Source organism: Neolamprologus brichardi, chromosome 23 (assembly GCF_056152115.1).
Source record: "Neolamprologus brichardi isolate AB-2024 chromosome 23, ASM5615211v1, whole genome shotgun sequence".
NCBI classification, from domain to species: domain Eukaryota; kingdom Metazoa; phylum Chordata; class Actinopteri; order Cichliformes; family Cichlidae; genus Neolamprologus; species Neolamprologus brichardi.
The window spans coordinates 18,741,980-18,760,709 of record NC_142125.1 but is presented as its reverse complement, the minus strand read 5'-3'; the positions used below and the strand labels follow the sequence as shown (position 1 = coordinate 18,760,709).

General features: G+C 39.5%; 1 protein-coding gene across 1 annotated transcript; it reads left to right on the top strand.

Annotated features, from left to right (window-relative positions):
* The first annotated feature begins 956 nt into the window (after positions 1-956).
* Positions 957-17,546, top strand: LOC102792888 (protein NLRC3-like). The gene is made up of 8 exons (XM_087836812.1): positions 957-1,005; positions 6,857-6,924; positions 7,549-7,833; positions 9,741-11,499; positions 13,135-13,308; positions 14,102-14,257; positions 16,219-16,271; positions 16,447-17,546. The coding sequence occupies exons 1-8, from the start codon at positions 995-997 to the stop codon at positions 16,995-16,997; spliced, it is 3,057 nt and encodes a 1,018-aa protein (XP_087692938.1). The 5' UTR covers positions 957-994; the 3' UTR covers positions 16,998-17,546.
* The last annotated feature ends 1,184 nt before the right edge of the window (positions 17,547-18,730 follow it).

Sequence of the window (18,730 nt, the reverse complement as noted above, 5' to 3'; positions counted from 1 at the left end):
TTCCCCTCCCTGAGTCTGACTGTTACTTTGTGTTGAAACGTGCCTTTTCCTTCCCACTGTCACCAAGTCCTTGCTCATAACAGTTGCAGTTGTACCTGCCATTTTAATGTCCTTATGTATCAAAAAGCCAGTACAAAATACGATCCCATCTCTGTGATCCACTGCATAAAATCGCTGTCCCCTTCCTGATTTGCTCTTTTCTTTTCTTTTCTTTGCATGTTCTTCACATCATCTCATCAAACAAATTTAAATATCAGACAAAGATAGCGCAAACACAGCATGGAGTTTCTAACTGAAGGTGTTTATTATCAAGTGGCCTAGTCAATCAAGCTCTGACTGGAATCTTGAAAACCCTCCAATGTGACTGAATCTGATCTGCAAAGATGAGTGGTCCAAAATTCCTACACAGTGCTGTAAAAGACTCTTTGCCAGTTATCACAAGTGCTTGAATGCAGTTGTTGCTGTTAAGGGTGGCCCAATCAGTTATTAGATTAAAACAAACAATGTTTTCACACAGTGCCGTGTAGGCTTGGATTCCCCCCCCCCCCCCGTTAATATTAAACGCCTTCATGTAGAACCTGTATTTTGTGTTTAGTTGTGTTATCACTGTCTGATTTTTCTCTCCCCCTGTTAGGCAAACTTTAATTAGATTAGAAAAAAAAAATCTAAGAAAGCTTCTTATTTCCATAAAAATGGCATGTAAAAACCTTGGCTTCTGGTTCTGGCCCTTCAAAATAAAAGCCTACTGGCTACTTTGACTGTTTTATTTTATCCAAATCTAGAGTCAACTGTGGTATCTATCAGCATCTATGCCCTGTGCTCCACTCCAACGTGTTTGCTTATATTAAAGTGAGGGACGTGAGAGGGCAGAATATCGTTGGTGAACCGGGGTGGTTTCCTCCCCCCTCCCACCTGTTCTGCCTCCTGAGCAGCTCACGCGCGTTTTCAGTCTTTCAGATGTGGAGCGCAGAGTCTTCTTTCTCTTCTTCACTGTATGAATCAACAGTAAGCTTAATTTTTCTCTTTCGTTAATTACGTCTTGATCTAATTAATGTTTGGAGTTGTTCAGCTTGTGTTTCATTGGAACGTTTCTGTGACTTTTATTCTAAAGGGCCATGTGGTCAGAAAGAGTATAAGAAAAATACGTCATACTTAAAGTTAGTTTTATATTATTATATGTTTAATATATTATGTTGTTTGAGTGCAGTGCTTTGAGATCCTGTTTTATTACTCGGAGTTAAGTTGCCTTTAACCGTCTTATAAAGTCAAACACACCTGGCTTTGGCAACAGTTTGCCTCCAGGGGTTTTGGCACAATCACGATGTTATCAGAGATACAATTTAAAACAAAGAAAAAAAAGCAACAATTTAAAAGAGGTGAGCTTTTCGATGAGGTTACCGCTTAACATTTGCTGGTAAAAGTTAATAAAAAAAAAGACACACAAGAAATGATGAAAGAGACGGTGCGCCCTGAAGTGGGGCACATTCGATAGAGTCGGCCGTGACCGTTGCCGGTTACTGAGGTGGTTTCTGTTTGCGGGTGGGTGTTTCACTCCCTTAAAGCAAACAAACGAACAGAGATCAGACAAAGACAGAACACACAAACTCGCACTCTTTGGATGATACTAAAAATCGTTCATTTTCATACAAATCCTTCATACAAAATAGTTCAACTTTAGACAGCAACAGCCCAGCAAAATGTGATTGAAACCCTGACCACCTGTAGTATTTGCCAAAAAAAAAAAAAAAACTGAACCAGAAAGAATATTCCTTTTGCAAAAGCTGCAGTTAGTTTATGGTAAAGTGACTTTTTCTTTTTATCAAAAAGTAAAAAAATATTTTTGATATTAAAAATGTTAAATAAAGCACATTTTTTAGATATTAAAAAAATGTGCTTTTAAGAGCGATCTGTCCGGGAGGGATGCTGAAAACGTCCCACAATAAGATCCGAGTTCTATGAGCAAGTTGTGTGGTACAATAACGCATAGCCACAAATATACTTGTAAAACAGGTAGTTTCTTAATTTTATATAAAACCCTTTCGTTAATCTAGTCTATTTGGTAACAGAAGTAAAGACAGACATTAAAAGGTTACTGGGCGACCGTGGCTCAGGGGTTTGGGATGCGTATCTGAAACCGGAAGGTCGCTGGTTCGAATCCCCGGCCTCTCTCTCTTGGAGAGAGAGGTGTCCTTGGGCAAGACACTTTACCCTTCCGCCTACTGGTGTTGGCCAGAGGTGCCAATGGCGCGATATGGCAGCCTCGCTTCTGTCAGTCTGCCCCAGGCTACAACTGGAGCTTACCTCCACCAGTGTGTGAATGCGAGAGTGAATGAATAGTGGCATTGTAAAGCGCTTTGGGTGCCTTGAAAAGCGCTATAGAAAATTATTATTATTATAAAAAAACTTCGGAAGTGACTTTTTGGCACAAGCTGAACTGTAGACGGACAGACGGCTGCCCGTGGGAGTTATTTGTTAAAGAAAGCATTTAAAAAAAAAAAAAATCACAGACACATTCTGACGAATCGCAACAGTGAATCGCAACAACACTTTGATTTACTTCACTGACTGATTTACGCGTCCTCGTTTTATTCCTTTTCTACCACTTCAACTAGCTCAGAAGAATAAGCTGCAGACCTGTCATATACTGGGTTGCCTGTGTCGAGCGGGTGGGCGTTGAGGCTTTACGCCACCATGGCATGCTTTGCGGCAGGGCTGCCGATGTGCAGTTCTTCTCTTAGCTGCCATACTTGTTGTTGTGCTGTTATTACCCATGCTGGACACATGTTCAATAAAGCAGCATCATAAGAAAGCTACCGAGTGGTCATTCTACAGACCCACATGTGCGAGGCTGTGAGCTCTAATTTGAAACAAACTGCGCCCCTTGTTCTTTTGTTGAAAATTCTATTTTCACATTGTATACAGTATATCTTTTTCTTCTATCGATAAAGAGCAACTGAATATCTCGGCAAAGGCATGAGAGCAGAAAACAAATATTAAACACAAACCTCCTTTTGCCACAAAGTCTTGTTGACCCTAGAGCTGGTTGCTGTCACTTTGGGACTATTTTTCATCCATGCAAACACCAGGATTTCTATTTTGGATGAACCAGTGTAATTTGGGTTTGGAACTGAATGTTTTTTGTTTTAAAATATATATTTATATTTGCAATACTTGATTTAATTTAGTTGTGAAGAAGAGAGCACAAACAGGGTGGAGACGAATGTCTCTGGGGAATTTGTGAAAGAAGAATCACAGAAAGAATGAAATGGAAAGGTTTGCAGAAGTGAGACCTGCTGTGATGTGGAGACAGATTGGACACAGTGCTCAGATTTTTTTTCATTGCCCTCCTGTCGTTTTGTTGGCATCACTGTTTCCAACTCAGGTTGAGTGAATTGGAGACAAAGTCGGAGAGGCAAGGTTGAGATGGTTTGGACATGTGCAGAGGAGGGATAGTTGATGTACTGTACAAACGATGTTGAAGAGTAGGAGCTCAGAGGAGGTTCATAGATGTAGTGAAAGAGGACACTGACAGGACTGGTGACCGAGCTAGGAATAGAGTGAGGTGGAGGCTGATGATCCAATGTCAAGACCCCTAAAGAGAGCAGCCAAAAGATGATGAAGAAGACATTTTTGTTGCTTTTGCTGGGACTCGTGAAGACTAACGTGGCCTCTGCAACTATTTTAAGATGGAGATGCAAAGTGTATTAAATAAAGACTTTGTTGCTAAAACGATTTTGGTTATAAAGGTGAGCAAGAAAGAGAGAAACAGACAACTGGTTGAACATAATGATTCATATCAGCACAGGAAGAATGCTGCACTGCGCTTGACATTTATTAATTTGTTTGAACAGAAACCACTTGCTGAGTCACACATGAGCAGATGCCACAGAGGCACACAGCTCAAAAGGAAAACACAAGACTTTTCTTCATGCCTCTGCTGATCAACCTCTGAACCATGATGTGTTCAAAAATAAATTGAAAAATTAAAAAGGGGAGTCCCAACGGAAACGTTCAGTAACAATTTGGACAACCTTTGTTTTTCTTTTACTCATTAAAAGAATGCCGACATGTTGGCACAGCATGTTCACAGTGATTGGTCTGTTTCAGTGATGGTCCTAGAACCTTTATTACAAATAATTATCATGTTGAAGCAACAAAAACACGGCTTTGTGCCATAAAGCTGCATGTAAGTGTCCTGGACATGTCAGCAGTCCGCCACAGGGTAACTAGAACTCTGTAATTTTACTGCTTTCATCTCAACACAAAGGGTCTGTTACTGTACGAGTTTCGTTATTAGGACCTACAGCAGATGACTTCCCCTCCCTGAGTCTGACTGTTACTTTGTGTTGAAACGTGCCTTTTCCTTCCCACTGTCACCAAGTCCTTGCTCGTAACAGTTCTCAAAGATGTTCTGTTGGGTTGAGGTCAGGACTCTATACAGGTCAAGGTCTTCAACAAACTTGCTCATCCATGGCTTTATGGACCTTGCTTTGTGCACTGGTGTGAAGACATGCCGGAACAGGAACGGGCCATCCCCAAACTGCTACCACAAGGTTGTGAGGATGAAATTGTCCTAAATGTCTTGGCATGCTGAAACATACCTGCTCTGTGAATTCACATGGTCTACCACTTCATGGCTGAGTTAGTGTCACGTTCACTATGCTATAATCCCACTATGAGCTGACTGTGGAAAATGCTGAGTGTGCTTGTTAGGCAGTGCACAATCCAGTCACTCTATGAAGACACTTTTTCCATGCTTATAGACATCACAGCTGTCTTTATTTTAGCAAGGCTGAATCCGTGTCAGGTTAGCAGTAGTCTAGTTAAAGAAGATGATGTGAGTTTATGGCAAAAGCATAAATAAATGTGTCCAGCAGTGATGCTGAATGTGAGGTGCTGTGTTTTCTTCAGAGTTGTTGTGAGTATGAGCAACATAAAGTGGTTAAAATGGACAATAAATTCAAATTTCTTCTCCTGCCTGATTTTTTGCAGAAAAACATGACATGCTACTTGTATTTGTTCAGATCCATTAGCAAAATACCAAGAAAAATGTACAGTGGGGCAAAAAAGTATTTAGTCAGCCACCGATTGTGCAAGTTCCCCCACTTAAAATGATGACAGAGGTCAATAATTTGCACCAGAGGTACACTTCAACTGTGAGAGACAGAATGTGGAAAAAAAAAAATCCATGAATTCACATGGTAGGATTTGTAAAGAATTTATTCGTAAATCAGGGTGGAAAATAAGTATTTGGTCAATAACAAAAATACAACTCAATACTTTGTAACATAACCTTTGTTGGCAATAACAGAGGTCAAACGTTTACTATAGGTCTTTACCAGGTTTGCACACACAGTAGCTGGTATTTTGGCCCATTCCTCCATGCAGATCTTCTCAAGAGCAGTGATGTTTTGGGGCTGTCGCCGAGCAACACGGACTTTCAACTCACGCCACAGATTTTCTATGGGGTTGAGGTCTGGAGACTGGCTAGGCCACTCCAGGACTTTCAAATGCTTCTTACGGAGCCACTCCTTTGTTGCCCGGGCGGTGTGTTTTGGATCATTGTCATGTTGGAAGACCCAGCCTCGTTTCATCTTCAAAGTTCTCACTGATGGAAGGAGGTTTTGGCTCAAAATCTCACGATACTTGGCCCCATTCATTCTGTCCTTAACACAGATCAGTCGTCCTGTCCCCTTGGCAGAAAAACAGCCCCATAGCATGATGTTTCCACCCCCATGCTTCACAGTAGGTATGGTGTTCTTGGGATGCAACTCAGTATTCTTCTTCCTCCAAACACGACGAGTTGAGTTTATACCAAAAAGTTCTACTTTGGTTTCATCTGACCACATGACATTCTCCCAATCCTCTGCTGTATCATCCATGTGCTCTCTGGCAAACTTCAGACGGGCCTGGACATGCACTGGCTTCAGCAGCGGAACACGTCTGGCACTGCGGGATTTGATTCCCTGCCGTTGTAGTGTGTTACTGATGGTGACCTTTGTTACTTTGGTCCCAGCTCTCTGCAGGTCATTCACCAGGTCCCCCCGTGTGGTTCTGGGATCTTTGCTCACCGTTCTCATGATCATTTTGACCCCACGGGATGAGATCTTGCGTGGAGCCCCAGATCGAGGGAGATTATCAGTGGTCTTGTATGTCTTCCATTTTCTGATGATTGTTCCCACAGTTGATTTTATCACACCAAGCTGCTTGCCTATTGTAGATTCACTCTTCCCAGTCTGGTGCAGGTCTACAATTCTTTTCCTGGTGTCCTTCGAAAGCTCTTTGGTCTTGGCCATGGCGGAGTTTGGAGTCTGACTGGTTGAGGCTGTGGACAGGTGTCTTTTATACAGATGATGAGGTCAAACAGGTGCCATTCATACAGGTAACGAGTGGGGGACAGAAAAGCTTCTTACAGAAGACGTTACAGGTCTGTGAGAGCCAGGGATTTTCCTTGTTTGAGGTGACCAAATACTTATTTTCCACCCTGATTTACGAATAAATTCTTTACAAATCCTACCATGTGAATTCATGGATTTTTTTTTCACATTCTGTCTCTCACAGTTGAAGTGTACCTCTGGTGCAAATTACTGACCTCTGTCATCATTTTAAGTGGGGGAACTTGCACAATCGGTGGCTGACTAAATACTTTTTTGCCCCACTGTACTTAAATCTAATATATATATTTTTTGGTTTGGTAAGTTTAGGTCTAATCATTTAATAAGTGGCAATTCAGTACAAGCAATATATATTGTTTATATTATGAATAAATGGATAAATAAAATGCATAGATGTAACAAAATGTTGAAAATCTCTGGTGTTTTCTCTCTTTGTGTTGTTGTTGTTGTTTTTTCCCAAGAGCAAAGCTGGAGAAGGCTTTAAAGCAGCAGCTCATGGATTCACCAAACCAAGCGTCTCGCTCTGCAGGTACGAGTTCAGCAGAATGTTTGGGGAGATGTCAATCAAGGCAAACAAACATGAATCACAAAGAGGATTTTTCCAGTGAACACAAAAGACCTCTCTGCTTAACTCCATATACAGGAATGACATTAAAGCATTGGCAGAAGCGCTCAGACAGTAAAAGAAAGACTAATCCATAAAACACATTAAACATTAAACCAAACATATTTCATGATTAAAAAAATAATGTGAAATTTATGTCTCAGCCAAATAAAAGACAAACAAACAGAAGAACAAAAATGAGCAGCTGCTTATATAATATGCTTATGGTTGTCATATCAATCTTTACATGCTTACTTTTCAAAAATTCTAAAATTTGCTCATTTTCAGTACTCAGAGAGAAGTAGCATACACATAGAATATTTTTATATCTGTGCCGTTCCATGGTGGACCACCAGCTACTCAATATATGAGTCTACTCATATTGAGTTAACTAGGAAACCTATGCTATCTGAACTACACTAATTAGATGTATTTGTTATTAAATTTTTATGGTCAATCAACTTTCTTTCTTTCATCTTTCTTTTTTAAGAAAAAAATGAAAAAGAAAAGAAATTTGAAATCCTCACATCAATTTCTTTCTTTCCACAGAGAAGGAGCTTGCCAGAATGCGAACACAGTTTGTGCAGAGGGTGACAGCAGAAGATCTCACACAGCTACTTGAAGCCCTTGTAACAGACAATGTCTTGAATGAGTTGGAGAAAGAAAGGATACAGGAAATGAACCAAACTAGAGCAGACAAGGCACGCGACTTCATTGACACCGTGAAGAAAAAGGGAGAAAAAGCCTGCAGGATAATGATCAGTCACCTTCAAACCATTGATCCTACAGTTTTCTGTCAGCTAGGTTTGTCCTCTGGGCCATCTGTTCGGTTAGGTGAGAAAAAAAAAAAATTTCTGTTATGATTTTTATCATTGCACAGTTTGCTTGAACGGTGAGAGTATGATGCATTTCTTTTTCTATTGTAAATCGTTTGTCGTTTGTCTTTGGTCAGTTTTCATTTAAATATTTATGGAGTGCCTTACTTGGTTTTTAAACTACTATAAATTTATCTGGAGAAGTGGCGTCCAGTCCACTCTTGAATTACCTTCTGTGAAAAGAAAGGAGCAGTTGGGATATTTATATCATCCCAATTGGTTCCTGCATATTGTTGTTTTCCCTGATGGATGAAAAGGTTGTTTCCCTGAACCACTGGGTTGAAGAATTGATCTTGACTATTATCCTAACTTACACAGTAACAGCTCAGAGCACTGGCAGAACTTTGTGCTATCAGAAACTGAATTTGAATAACTTTTATTTGAATTTGCGTTGCTCAGATTGGATCTGAATTTCTCAACTTGAATAAAAGCTTCCAAAACTGAATTTGAAAATTTTTCACCTGTTCAAAGACAAAGCAGCCATTTAAATAAAATATAAGATATTGTTCATCTGTAACTGCAAAAAGAGAATTTAGAAATGTAATTATTGACAAGAGTGAACAAACACTGATTGTGTAATCTACAGCTGCGGCCAAATGTTTGGAGAATGAGAAGTGTTTTGTTTTTTTTTTTCCACACAGTTTGCTGTTTCAGTGATAGTCATATCAGGTGATCAGATGAGTTAGTAGCTTCTCTACTGTCAGGGTCTCTGCAAGCATACGGGGCTCTGAGAGGGTACAAGTTGACAACTTTGGAATTCTATTGGAAACAAACTATCATATTTGTTTGTCAAATCGGAACCCAGGGCAAACTAACCTAAATTGGCGTTTTAAGCTAACAGCCACAAAAGCACAACAGTAACTATTTTGGTTATAATTTGTTTATATTAAGCTTTTTCTTATAGAGGTAATATATTTATTACCAACCTGAGACTGAGGACACAACACTGTGGAACGGCAGTGTTAGTAATAATGCTGGCTTAAGTCCTATTGCCGATCCTGACGGACTGGGGCCTGCCACTCAAAAAGTCCTGTAGCCAGTCACATAGGGTGGGGTGTAGGCCGAGTGTTGCCAACTTTTGAGTGAGATTGTGCGGGATGACAGTATTGAAGGCAGAGCTGTAATCAACAAAAAGTACCCTGATGTATGAGTCTTTGTTTTCCAGATCTGGAGGGTCTCGAAGCAGGTGTAGAATTGAGGTCATCCAGCAGACTGCCTGCAGAGCTGGCAGAACTGCAACTGAGAAGTGAGAGGGGAAACTGAACATATTCAAGAGCTAAATTTAAAGGATAAAATACAATTTCTTTGGTTCAATAAAAGGATCAGGGATTGTTACATCTAATCCTCTTACTGAATCAAAGAAAATTAATTCATTCTGTTTCAATTTAGTGACAATCATCTCCAAACCAACACACTGGATTTCAAATTGAGGTTAATTCAGTTTTAGAAGCTTTTTTTTTTTATCTATTGTTGAGCAAATCAGACTCAATCTTAGCAATGCAAATTTAAATATGAATTATTCAAATTCAGTTTCTGATGGCAAAAAGTTCTGCCCATATCAGAGCACCTGGTCTTCTTGAAATGCTCTATTGGCGTGCTGGAACATGCCTCAGGTGGAATCTACAATGTCCTACTAGGAGACTTCAATGATCATGTAGGCAATAACAGTGAGACCTGGGGTGTGACTGTACTAAAGAGAGTTTATCTATAATGAACCCGTTGTTCAAGCATTAGGATATTTAAAAGTGCACTCGGCACCGGGAAACACTATGTGGCAAGACAATTAGCAATTTTTTAGGAATTTATATTAAATAAACCAACCATATTAGTCAGAATATTTTATGTGTTGTTTTTTTCTGTTAGCAGCACTTGAGAAGTGTCAGCTCAAATTCAAATCTACTCTGAAGAAGAAGTTCCAGTGTGTGTTTGAGGGAATTCCTAAAGCAGGAAACCCAACCCTGCTGAATCAGATCTACACAGAGCTCTACATCACAGAGGGAGGGACCACAGAGGTCAATCATGAACATGAGGTCAGACAGATTGAAACAGCATCCAGGAAATGGCACAGTACAAAAATAACAATCAGACAAGAAGACATCTTTAAAGGCCCACCTGGAAGAGATGAACCGATCAGGACAGTGTTGACAATGGGAGTGGCTGGAATTGGGAAAACAGTGTTAACACAGAAGTTTACTCTGGACTGGGCTGAAGGCAAAGCCAATCAGGACATCCAGTTCATATTTCCATTCACTTTCAGAGAGCTGAATGTGCTACAAGAGAAAAAGTTCAGCTTGGTGGAACTTATTCATCTCTTCTTTACTGAAACCAAAGAAGCAGGAATCTGCAGCTTTGAAGACTTCCAGGTTGTGTTCATCTTTGATGGTCTGGATGAGTGTCGACCTCCTCTGGATTTCCACAAAACTAAAATCCTAACTGACCCTCGAAAGTCCACCTCCGTGGATGCGATACTGATAAACCTCATCAGAGGGCATCTGCTTCCCACTACTCGCCTCTGGATAACCACACGACCTGCAGCAGCCAATCAGATGCCTGCTGAGTGTGTTGACATGGTGACAGAGGTCAGAGGATTTACTGACCCACATAAGAATGAGTACTTCAGAAAGCGATACAAGGATAAGAAAAAAGCCAATAGGGTAATCTCCCACATCAAGACATCACGAAGCCTCCACATCATGTGCCACATCCCAGTCTTCTGCTGGATCACTGCTACAGTTCTGGAGAATATGCTAGAAACCAGAAAGAGGCTAGAGTTGCCTAAGACTCTGACTGAAATGTACATCCACTTCTTGGTGATTCAGGTCAAAGTGAAGAAGGTCAAGTATGATGGAGGAGCTGAGACAGATCAACACTGGAGTCCAGAGAGCAGGAAGATGATTGAGTCTCTGGGAAAACTGGCTTTTGAGCAGCTGCAAAAAGGAAATCTGATCTTCTATGAATCAGACCTGACAGAGTGTGGCATCGATATCAGAGCAGCCTCAGTGTACTCAGGAGTGTTCACACAGATCTTTAAAGAGGAGAGAGGACTGTACCAGAATAGGGTGTTCTGCTTTGTCCATCTGAGTGTTCAGGAGTTTCTGGCTGCTCTTCATGTCCATCTAACTTTCATCAACTCTGGAGTCAATCTGCTGGAAGAACAACAAACTGGGGCAGATTTCTACAAGAGTGCTGTGGACAAGTCCTTACAGAGTCTAAATGGACACCTGGACTTGTTCCTTCGCTTCCTCCTGGGTATTTCACTACATTCCAATCAGACTCTCCTACAAGGCCCGCTGACACAAAGAAAACGCAGCTCACGAACCAATCAGGAAGTAGTGCAGTACATCGAGCAGAAGATTGGGGAGAATCCTGGTCAGGAGAGAATCTTTAATCTCTTTCACTGTTTGAATGAACTGAATAATCGTTCTCTTATGAAGGAAATTCAACAGTCCCTGAAATCAGGAAGTCTCTCCACAGATAAATTTTCCTCTGCCCAGTGGTCAGCTCTGGTCTTCATTTTATTGTCATCAGAAAAACACCTGGATAAGTTTGACTTAAAGAAATACTCTGCTTCGGGAGAAGGCCTTTTAAGTCTGTTGCCTGTGGTCAAAGCCTCCAACTACGCTCTGTAAGTTACCATTAAATACACTGTCATCTTTAGAAACTGACGAAAATGAAAATGATCACACTTATTAGTAATAACTTCATTTGTGTGGCACTTTCAAAATACACACATATAAAGGTTCTTCACAGTTTGGATAAAACCACACAGGTATACATGTTCGATTACACAGTGAGACACTAATTGGACGATCTGAGAGGGTGACTGCTGGAATACGGTCTCAGCAGCTCTGCTATAAAGGCAGGAACCTGGCTCTGTATGTGATTAATACAATTTTAAAACACATTCTGAATTTCACTGAAAGCCAGTGTTTTAAGCATTATACGTGCTGTTTTAAGCATTATACGTGCTGTGTTCTTGACCAAGTGAAGCCAGGCTAAGGAGGACTGAGAGAGCCAAAATTGAGACAGGAGAAAATCATAGTAGTGACTACTAAAAGTTCCATATCATCAGTAAAGGTTTGATTTTTGCAATGTTTCTTAAATGAAAGAAATGAGACTAGATGGTCTTAGAGACATGATATTCAAAATTCAGATTTTAGTCAAAAATAATAAAACTTTCAGATGATTTGATATTACCTGCATATGGACTGACCCAAACACACGTTCTTGAAGAAAAGGTCAGCGATGTAAAGTTACAGAATATTTGAAATCCACATATATATCATTTTCTAAATACCAATATGTTGTCAATGCAACATTGTTTAAAATAGCTATACAGCTTTATTATCACCTTGACCTTGATCAGTTTATTGATCTTATAGGAGAGGTCTGTTGTGGAAGTTTTCCATTAAATAAAGCCTGCAGACGAGCAGTGAGCGGTAGCTAACATTCTTTAATCAAAACACACAAAGAACAGAAAACCAAGTTGGTGGAGAGCCTGCATGACCGCAGGGCAGACGGTCAGCAGAGTCTCTCTGAGCCTAACATGGCTCTCAGTTAAATACCTTCTTCAGGAACAAAAGGCAGTACACAGCTGTTTCACACATTAAGGTTCACACCCCCTTGCTAACTCCCAGAGTCCTCAAAGAGAGACAAAAGATTCTTCCTGTGGAGTTGTCTGCTTCCCCCAACTTCCTTACTAGACCCCCACCATTTGTCTTACTGTATGAGTGTGAGACATGTTAAAATCCAGTGGCACCAAGGCATTATACAATAAAATAATGTGATTAATACATAAGTTAAATAAATTCCTATACAGGTCATAGGTCAAATGTGATGTGATATTTTGAAAATTTATATGGAAATTTCTATATGTTGATAATACCTACTAGACCTATAAGAATCATAGTTTCTGAGTTATATTACTTTTTGTCAATTTTCAACCAATAAATCATTAAGTTGATCTTGAAAACCTTGGGGGCTGTTAATATGGCCGCACATTAAACCCCTGCAAAGTTTTATCGGTATTGATTCAAATGTTTTCGACCCATCATGTTTACAGACAAAATGACATGAATGCATGCACACAAACACTACCAAAACCATAACCTCCCTGGCAGATCTAATTATTACATAACTGGTTCAAGAAGTCCTCAAGAAGTGCTGATGAGGACATGCAGTTGTTAATATGAATTCTGAAGTGTCTATCAGATAAGGATAATGCAAACCATTTCAGAGCTTGTCATTACTGTCTCTTCAGACTATGTGCCTGTAATGTCTCAGAGAGAAGCTGTAGAGTTCTGTCTTCAGTTCTCAGCTCCCAATCCTCTAGATTGAGAGAACTGGACCTGAGTAACAACAACCTGAAGGATTCAGGTGTGACGATCCTGTCTTCTGGATTAAAGAGTCTGCACTGCAAACTCAACACTCTTCGGTAAAAATTCTTTAGCTTCTTTAAATAAAAGCCATTTATTTCAAAATATCTTATCTGGTCTTACTCATATTAACTTTTTTTTCCATCCTTGAACAATAAGAAATGAGGAGAGGTTCCGTTTTGTTTTGTTTTTCCCAGATATTGCACAGTCCTTGATGTAATCTAACTGGGTTAAATTAATAGTAACATCTGGGGAATTCAATAGTGATATGTACTTCAATTTTAGCTGAAGATTCAAGGCTTAATTTTTTGAGAGAGACCCAGTAGCTAGTGGCAGACAAAACTGCATAACAAAAGCAGCTGATCTAAGACTAATGATACTATTTTTTTTAAATACTTGAAACTTGAATATCATATTGAAATGTGGCAAAAAGAAACTGTGTGAATCTATTAACGTATTTCCTTTTAAAAAGAAAAAATTAAACCTTGTTTCTCTTTGCGACCTTTGTGGCTGCATTCATGTAGTTACTTATGCTACAAGCCACACTACAAAACCAAAAGCAAAGAACAGGACTTACTGTAATTTAGCTACATACATTACCTCCTGTGTTTTGTTTGGTTTTCCTTTTTTGCATTATTGTAAACTAATCTTAAATTTTCACAGGAATATTTATTGCTCATTCAGCATGAACATGTTGCATGTATAGAAAATGCAAATCAAAGACAAAAATGTGAACCACAGTGAATTTTGAGTGACAAAAGCCTGATATGGATAGTTTACAATTAGACAGTTGAAGCACCCTAGTGTTAGATTAGTGCCCTAAAAGTGTCTGTCTTCTGATGTTCTGTGCAGACTGTCAGGCTGTCTGATCAGAGAGGAAGGCTGTATTTCTCTAGCCTTAGCTATTAGCGCCAATCCTTCTCATCTGAGAGAGCTGGACCTGAGGTACAACCATCCAGGAGAGGGAGGAGTGAAGCAGCTGAAGCAGCTGAGATGGGAAACTCTCAGGTATGGAGAGGCCTGGTGCAGCCACAGGCAGGACGATGGAATAGTCTTGACTGTTGGTGTGGATATGATAGTGTAACTCTGTTAGTTCTGTGCATGTGTGGTAATCTGTCCAGGGTGTTTTACACCATATCCCTCTTTGATAGCCCCAAATTCAATAAGCTGTTAAGAAACTAAAAATGATGGGTATACAGTAGGGGTGGAGCCGAACCCGAATACAGTATTCGGAAAGGCACAAATAACGTGTTTTTTACAAATATTTATTTCGAACAAATACTTTAAAATATATATTTGTATTCGGGAACAAGGGAAAACTTTAAATCAAAAATCTGAGTTTCCTTATGAGACCGCAGTGCATGTGGGTGACGTGTGAAAGAAGTGACTGACACTGGCTGCTCCACACAGCAACAGAGAAGGCTCGGCTGAGCGAAAAAAGACTGAACTGCATCACTATTTTTGTTTTTGTACCTTACCTGGGTTCTGGAGGCAGTTTATAACTTTTGCGAAGATCAGTAGATTATTCCATTACACTGCATTATTGACGTCTGCAGTCGGGTCGGGTGGTCTCATGTTTGCTCTGTTTATGTAGCTCTGTTAGCTCTGTAATTTAGACAAAAGGCTGTTGACAGAGTAACGTTAACGTTTGGTTAAAAAGGTTAAAACAATGCTTGTGTAGTTGTGTCGAATTGTATGCACTTACGCGAGTTGCATGGTACGTTTAAGTTACTTTGTCTTTTGCAGACAGCAAGATATAGGCTATAGGCCAGTTAACCTTAGCATAGCTTCGCGTCACTTGTTAACTTAGCTGAAACTCCCCACATGGATTTGGGCAACCAAATAGAAAAGAGTGTGGCTGCTGCTGAGCCATCTCTTGGTCCTCCACCAGGCAAAAAAACTCAAGTTCTGTGTGGAAGCATTTTACAGTCAGTGCTGCAGAAGAAGCCAAAGTGATATGTAATGTGTGCAAAAGTCAAATCAGCAGACGCAGAAATATCAAACATCTGTCAACATCTGCCATGGATAATCACATGCACTTAAAGCATCCACTCTTCAGACGGTCTGCCAACCCCCCCACAAGCACCAATTCATCATCATAACCATGTTCTGCCCCTGCGAGTCAATTTTGCTGTCTGTTCAGCATCCTCCAACAAGGACAGGTGGTGGTGGTGGTGGTGGTGGTGGTGGTGTGTGTGTGGGGGGGGGGGGTTCATAATGTTTGCAATGGTATTTTATTAGTTGTTGGTTTAACCCTGGATGAGGCCATGGCTATATGTTATTTTCATTTCAATGATGTTACATGTTCATTGCTGGATTTATGGAAAAACATCAACTAATACTGCATATCCATAATTATTATAATGGATGTAATTGAAGAATACTTACACTATAATGTTTATTTGAAGTGTAACACAAAAAAATGGATTTTTACACCTATTTTGAACTTTACTCGGATACAAATACAAATACTTTCCCCCCCTCAACAAATATAAATACCGGCTGCTCTGCACATCTCTAGTATACAATAAAGCTGGCTCATTATGTCTAGTCTATATAGTCAGATTACACTTAATTGGTTCATTTGTTATGCGCTCTGAACATGACAAGAAAAACTGTTGTTGCTATTCTTCACTTAAAAATAGAGAAAGTGATTTGAAGCCCTTCTTCTACATCTGAATTTTGTTGTTGGATAGTAGGGGACAAACTTGGAAAAAACTGGTTATTAATATAAAAAAAAAATCAACAGAGTTATGGCCATTTGTACATAATAAAACAGACTGAACTGGTATGAATTTTTCTATTTCGTAACAGTTCAGAAGTTTTTTTATTTTCTAAATTACTTATTTTTAACATTTTAAATGTAAGTTTATATTAAAGAACAACTTACATTCCTTGAAAATGTGTGTAATGTCCATGTGTGCATGCTGAAAGAGACTGTGCTGGTCTGACCCCCCTCCTCCTTTCAGGGTCATTCTGGAGCCTGCTGGAGTCCGATGGTTGACACCAGGTCTGAGGAAATGTAAGTGTGTTTTTAATGTGATTCATGAAAACAAAGCAGCACACATTCAACCATCTTCAAACTGTCACATCACTCATTCACATCTCTGATGTCAGGAGTCATTAACAAAGTGTCAATCAATGAACAGATGATGGATCAATAACTGCAGCTGTATTGTGTTTGTTCTCTCCATCAGATTCCTGTCAACTCACAATCGACACAAACACAGTAAATAAAAACCTCAAACTGTCTGACAACAACAGGAAGGTGACACATGTGAAGAAGATTCAGTCATATCCTGATCATCCAGACAGATTTGATGACTGTCCTCAGCTGCTCTGCACAGATCCTCTGACTGGTCGCTGTTACTGGGAGGTCGAGTGGAGAGGAGACATTGAAACATCAGTGAGTTACAGAGGAATCAGAAGGAAAGGACACATAAAAGACTGTGGGTTTGGATTAAATGATCAATCTTGGAGTCTGGGGTGCTCTGACAATGCTTACTCTGTGTGGCACAGTAAGCGGCACATGCGCATCTCCTCTTCTTCCTCCTTCTCCTCTGTTTCTAACAGAGTAGCAGTGTATGTGGACTGTCTTGCTGGCACTCTGTCCTTCTACAGAGTCTCTGACATTTTGATCCACCTCCACACCTTCAACACCACATTTACTGAACCGCTTTATCCTGGATTTAGGTTAAGGTACAACCCTGATTCCTCTGTTTCTCTCCCCCTGTTAGGCAAAATTTAGACTGTTAAAAAAAAACAAAGATGCTCCAGTTATTCCAAGAGCAACATATTGCTTCTCTGTCTTTTTCCACTTAAAGCTTTACCGTCAACATCAGTATGTTGTGTTTCTCCGAGTTAAGCTGATATGATTCAGTTTTTGTGAACAGACACAAAAATTGCTTAACTCTGTATCAACTGCAGCCCTGCACCAGTAGTGCATTGAAAGCATGGAAGCATGGATGCAGCAGCCCCTATTGAAAAAGTCAGACATTGCACCAATGCCTGCCAAAGTTCCATCAAATTTTCCTGCTGTTTGTCTTAGTTAAAGTAGTTATTTTGTAATTCGTGATTGATCAGTAATTATACTAAATAATAATGATTTTTTGTCTTTAAATAATACCAAAGATCATGTTCAAATTATATTACTTGCTAATAAAAAGGGGTTTCAAAATATCATTAAACTGTAATTTCATACAAACACCTTTTGCTGCCAAATCAGACTGTGTTTTGGAAATTGGGTTCCTGAGCCTGGTGGAATACTCCATTTATTTTAATATTTTTCAATAAAATACATCAGCCTTTATGTCTTAACTCCTGTCTCAAAGGGGACCACCGGTGTTCTGAGACTGTCATGCCTTTTTTCTGTTTTCATAATGAATTCGCTTGCTTATTTGTGTCCCTCACTGGATTTATTATAATGTGACAATACCGTTGGAGTGATTTTTTTGGGTTGTTATCTTATGCATGCTGCTAGGGGTCACGTTTGTGTTTTTTGTTTGTATGGTGATTGTATTAAAGGTAGACGCACATAATTAACGCCAGGTGTGTTGTTGATTGCGAGGAAGCAAACAGTTTGTGACCGCTGCACTGTTATGTTAAATCATGTTGGAATAAAGAATCTAAAGAACAAGATAAGTATGGCTGGAGTTATTGGACTGTATCAAGTTTAATAAGTTAATGCATACCAGTGACATCGCGTCACCCCCACCAAGAAACACCTCAGTGGCTTCAAGCGTAAGCTTAGCCTCTACAAATACAAATGGGTTATAAGCTAAAGGACTTTAGTTCAAATTGTTAAATAAAACTAAAATAGATGTTACAGTGTTATTAAGTGTTATTAACCCTCTGTGACGACACTATCAAAGTGGCTTTTTCTGATGCTTTATTTGACATGTAACTTCTAACACTTGAAAGCTGTAAGTGAAGCAGTAGTAGTTTCTTCACACTGCTTTCCATAAAGATTTAATAAAGAATTAAAGAAAGAAAAAGAAAATCTGATTATAATTTGTGCTGTCTTGCCTGTAACTTCTCCACAGTATGCCTTTTGTCCTGTCCTCCGCACATCCTTCCCAAACCAGCCATGGCAGCTGGGCCTGGTTCTGCTGGAGAGTTCTTCCTGGTGTTGCCAAGCGCTTGTTCATAGTGAGCTGCCTGATCATTGGTGTTTTCTCTGTATTATTGTACATATAAATATAAAGCACCTCAAAGTGAAGAATAAAATAAAGTAAATAAAGTGAATAAATAAAATAAAATTGAAATTATGAAATTCCCCCTTGTGGGACTAATAAGGTATATCAAATCAAATCAAATCAAATTGAAATGATCTGATTATAGGAAGAAGTGACGGCAGGTAGTGAATTAATAATGAACATTAATTATTAATAGGAATATTTCAAGGTTCCCTTACAGATATTATTTCATTATAAAATGAGTTTGTGGTCATAGCTGATTTGTCCTCATCAGAATAAAGTTTAT

What these genes read in the sequence shown, in the direction of transcription:
- LOC102792888 (XM_087836812.1), top strand. An exon ending in TGGGCCATCTGTTCGGTTAG is followed by an intron (nt 7,834 to 9,740) that starts GTGAGAAAAAAA and finishes TTCTGTTAGCAG; the next exon opens with CACTTGAGAAGTGTCAGCTC. An exon ending in AAAGCCTCCAACTACGCTCT is followed by an intron (nt 11,500 to 13,134) that starts GTAAGTTACCAT and finishes CTGTCTCTTCAG; the next exon opens with ACTATGTGCCTGTAATGTCT.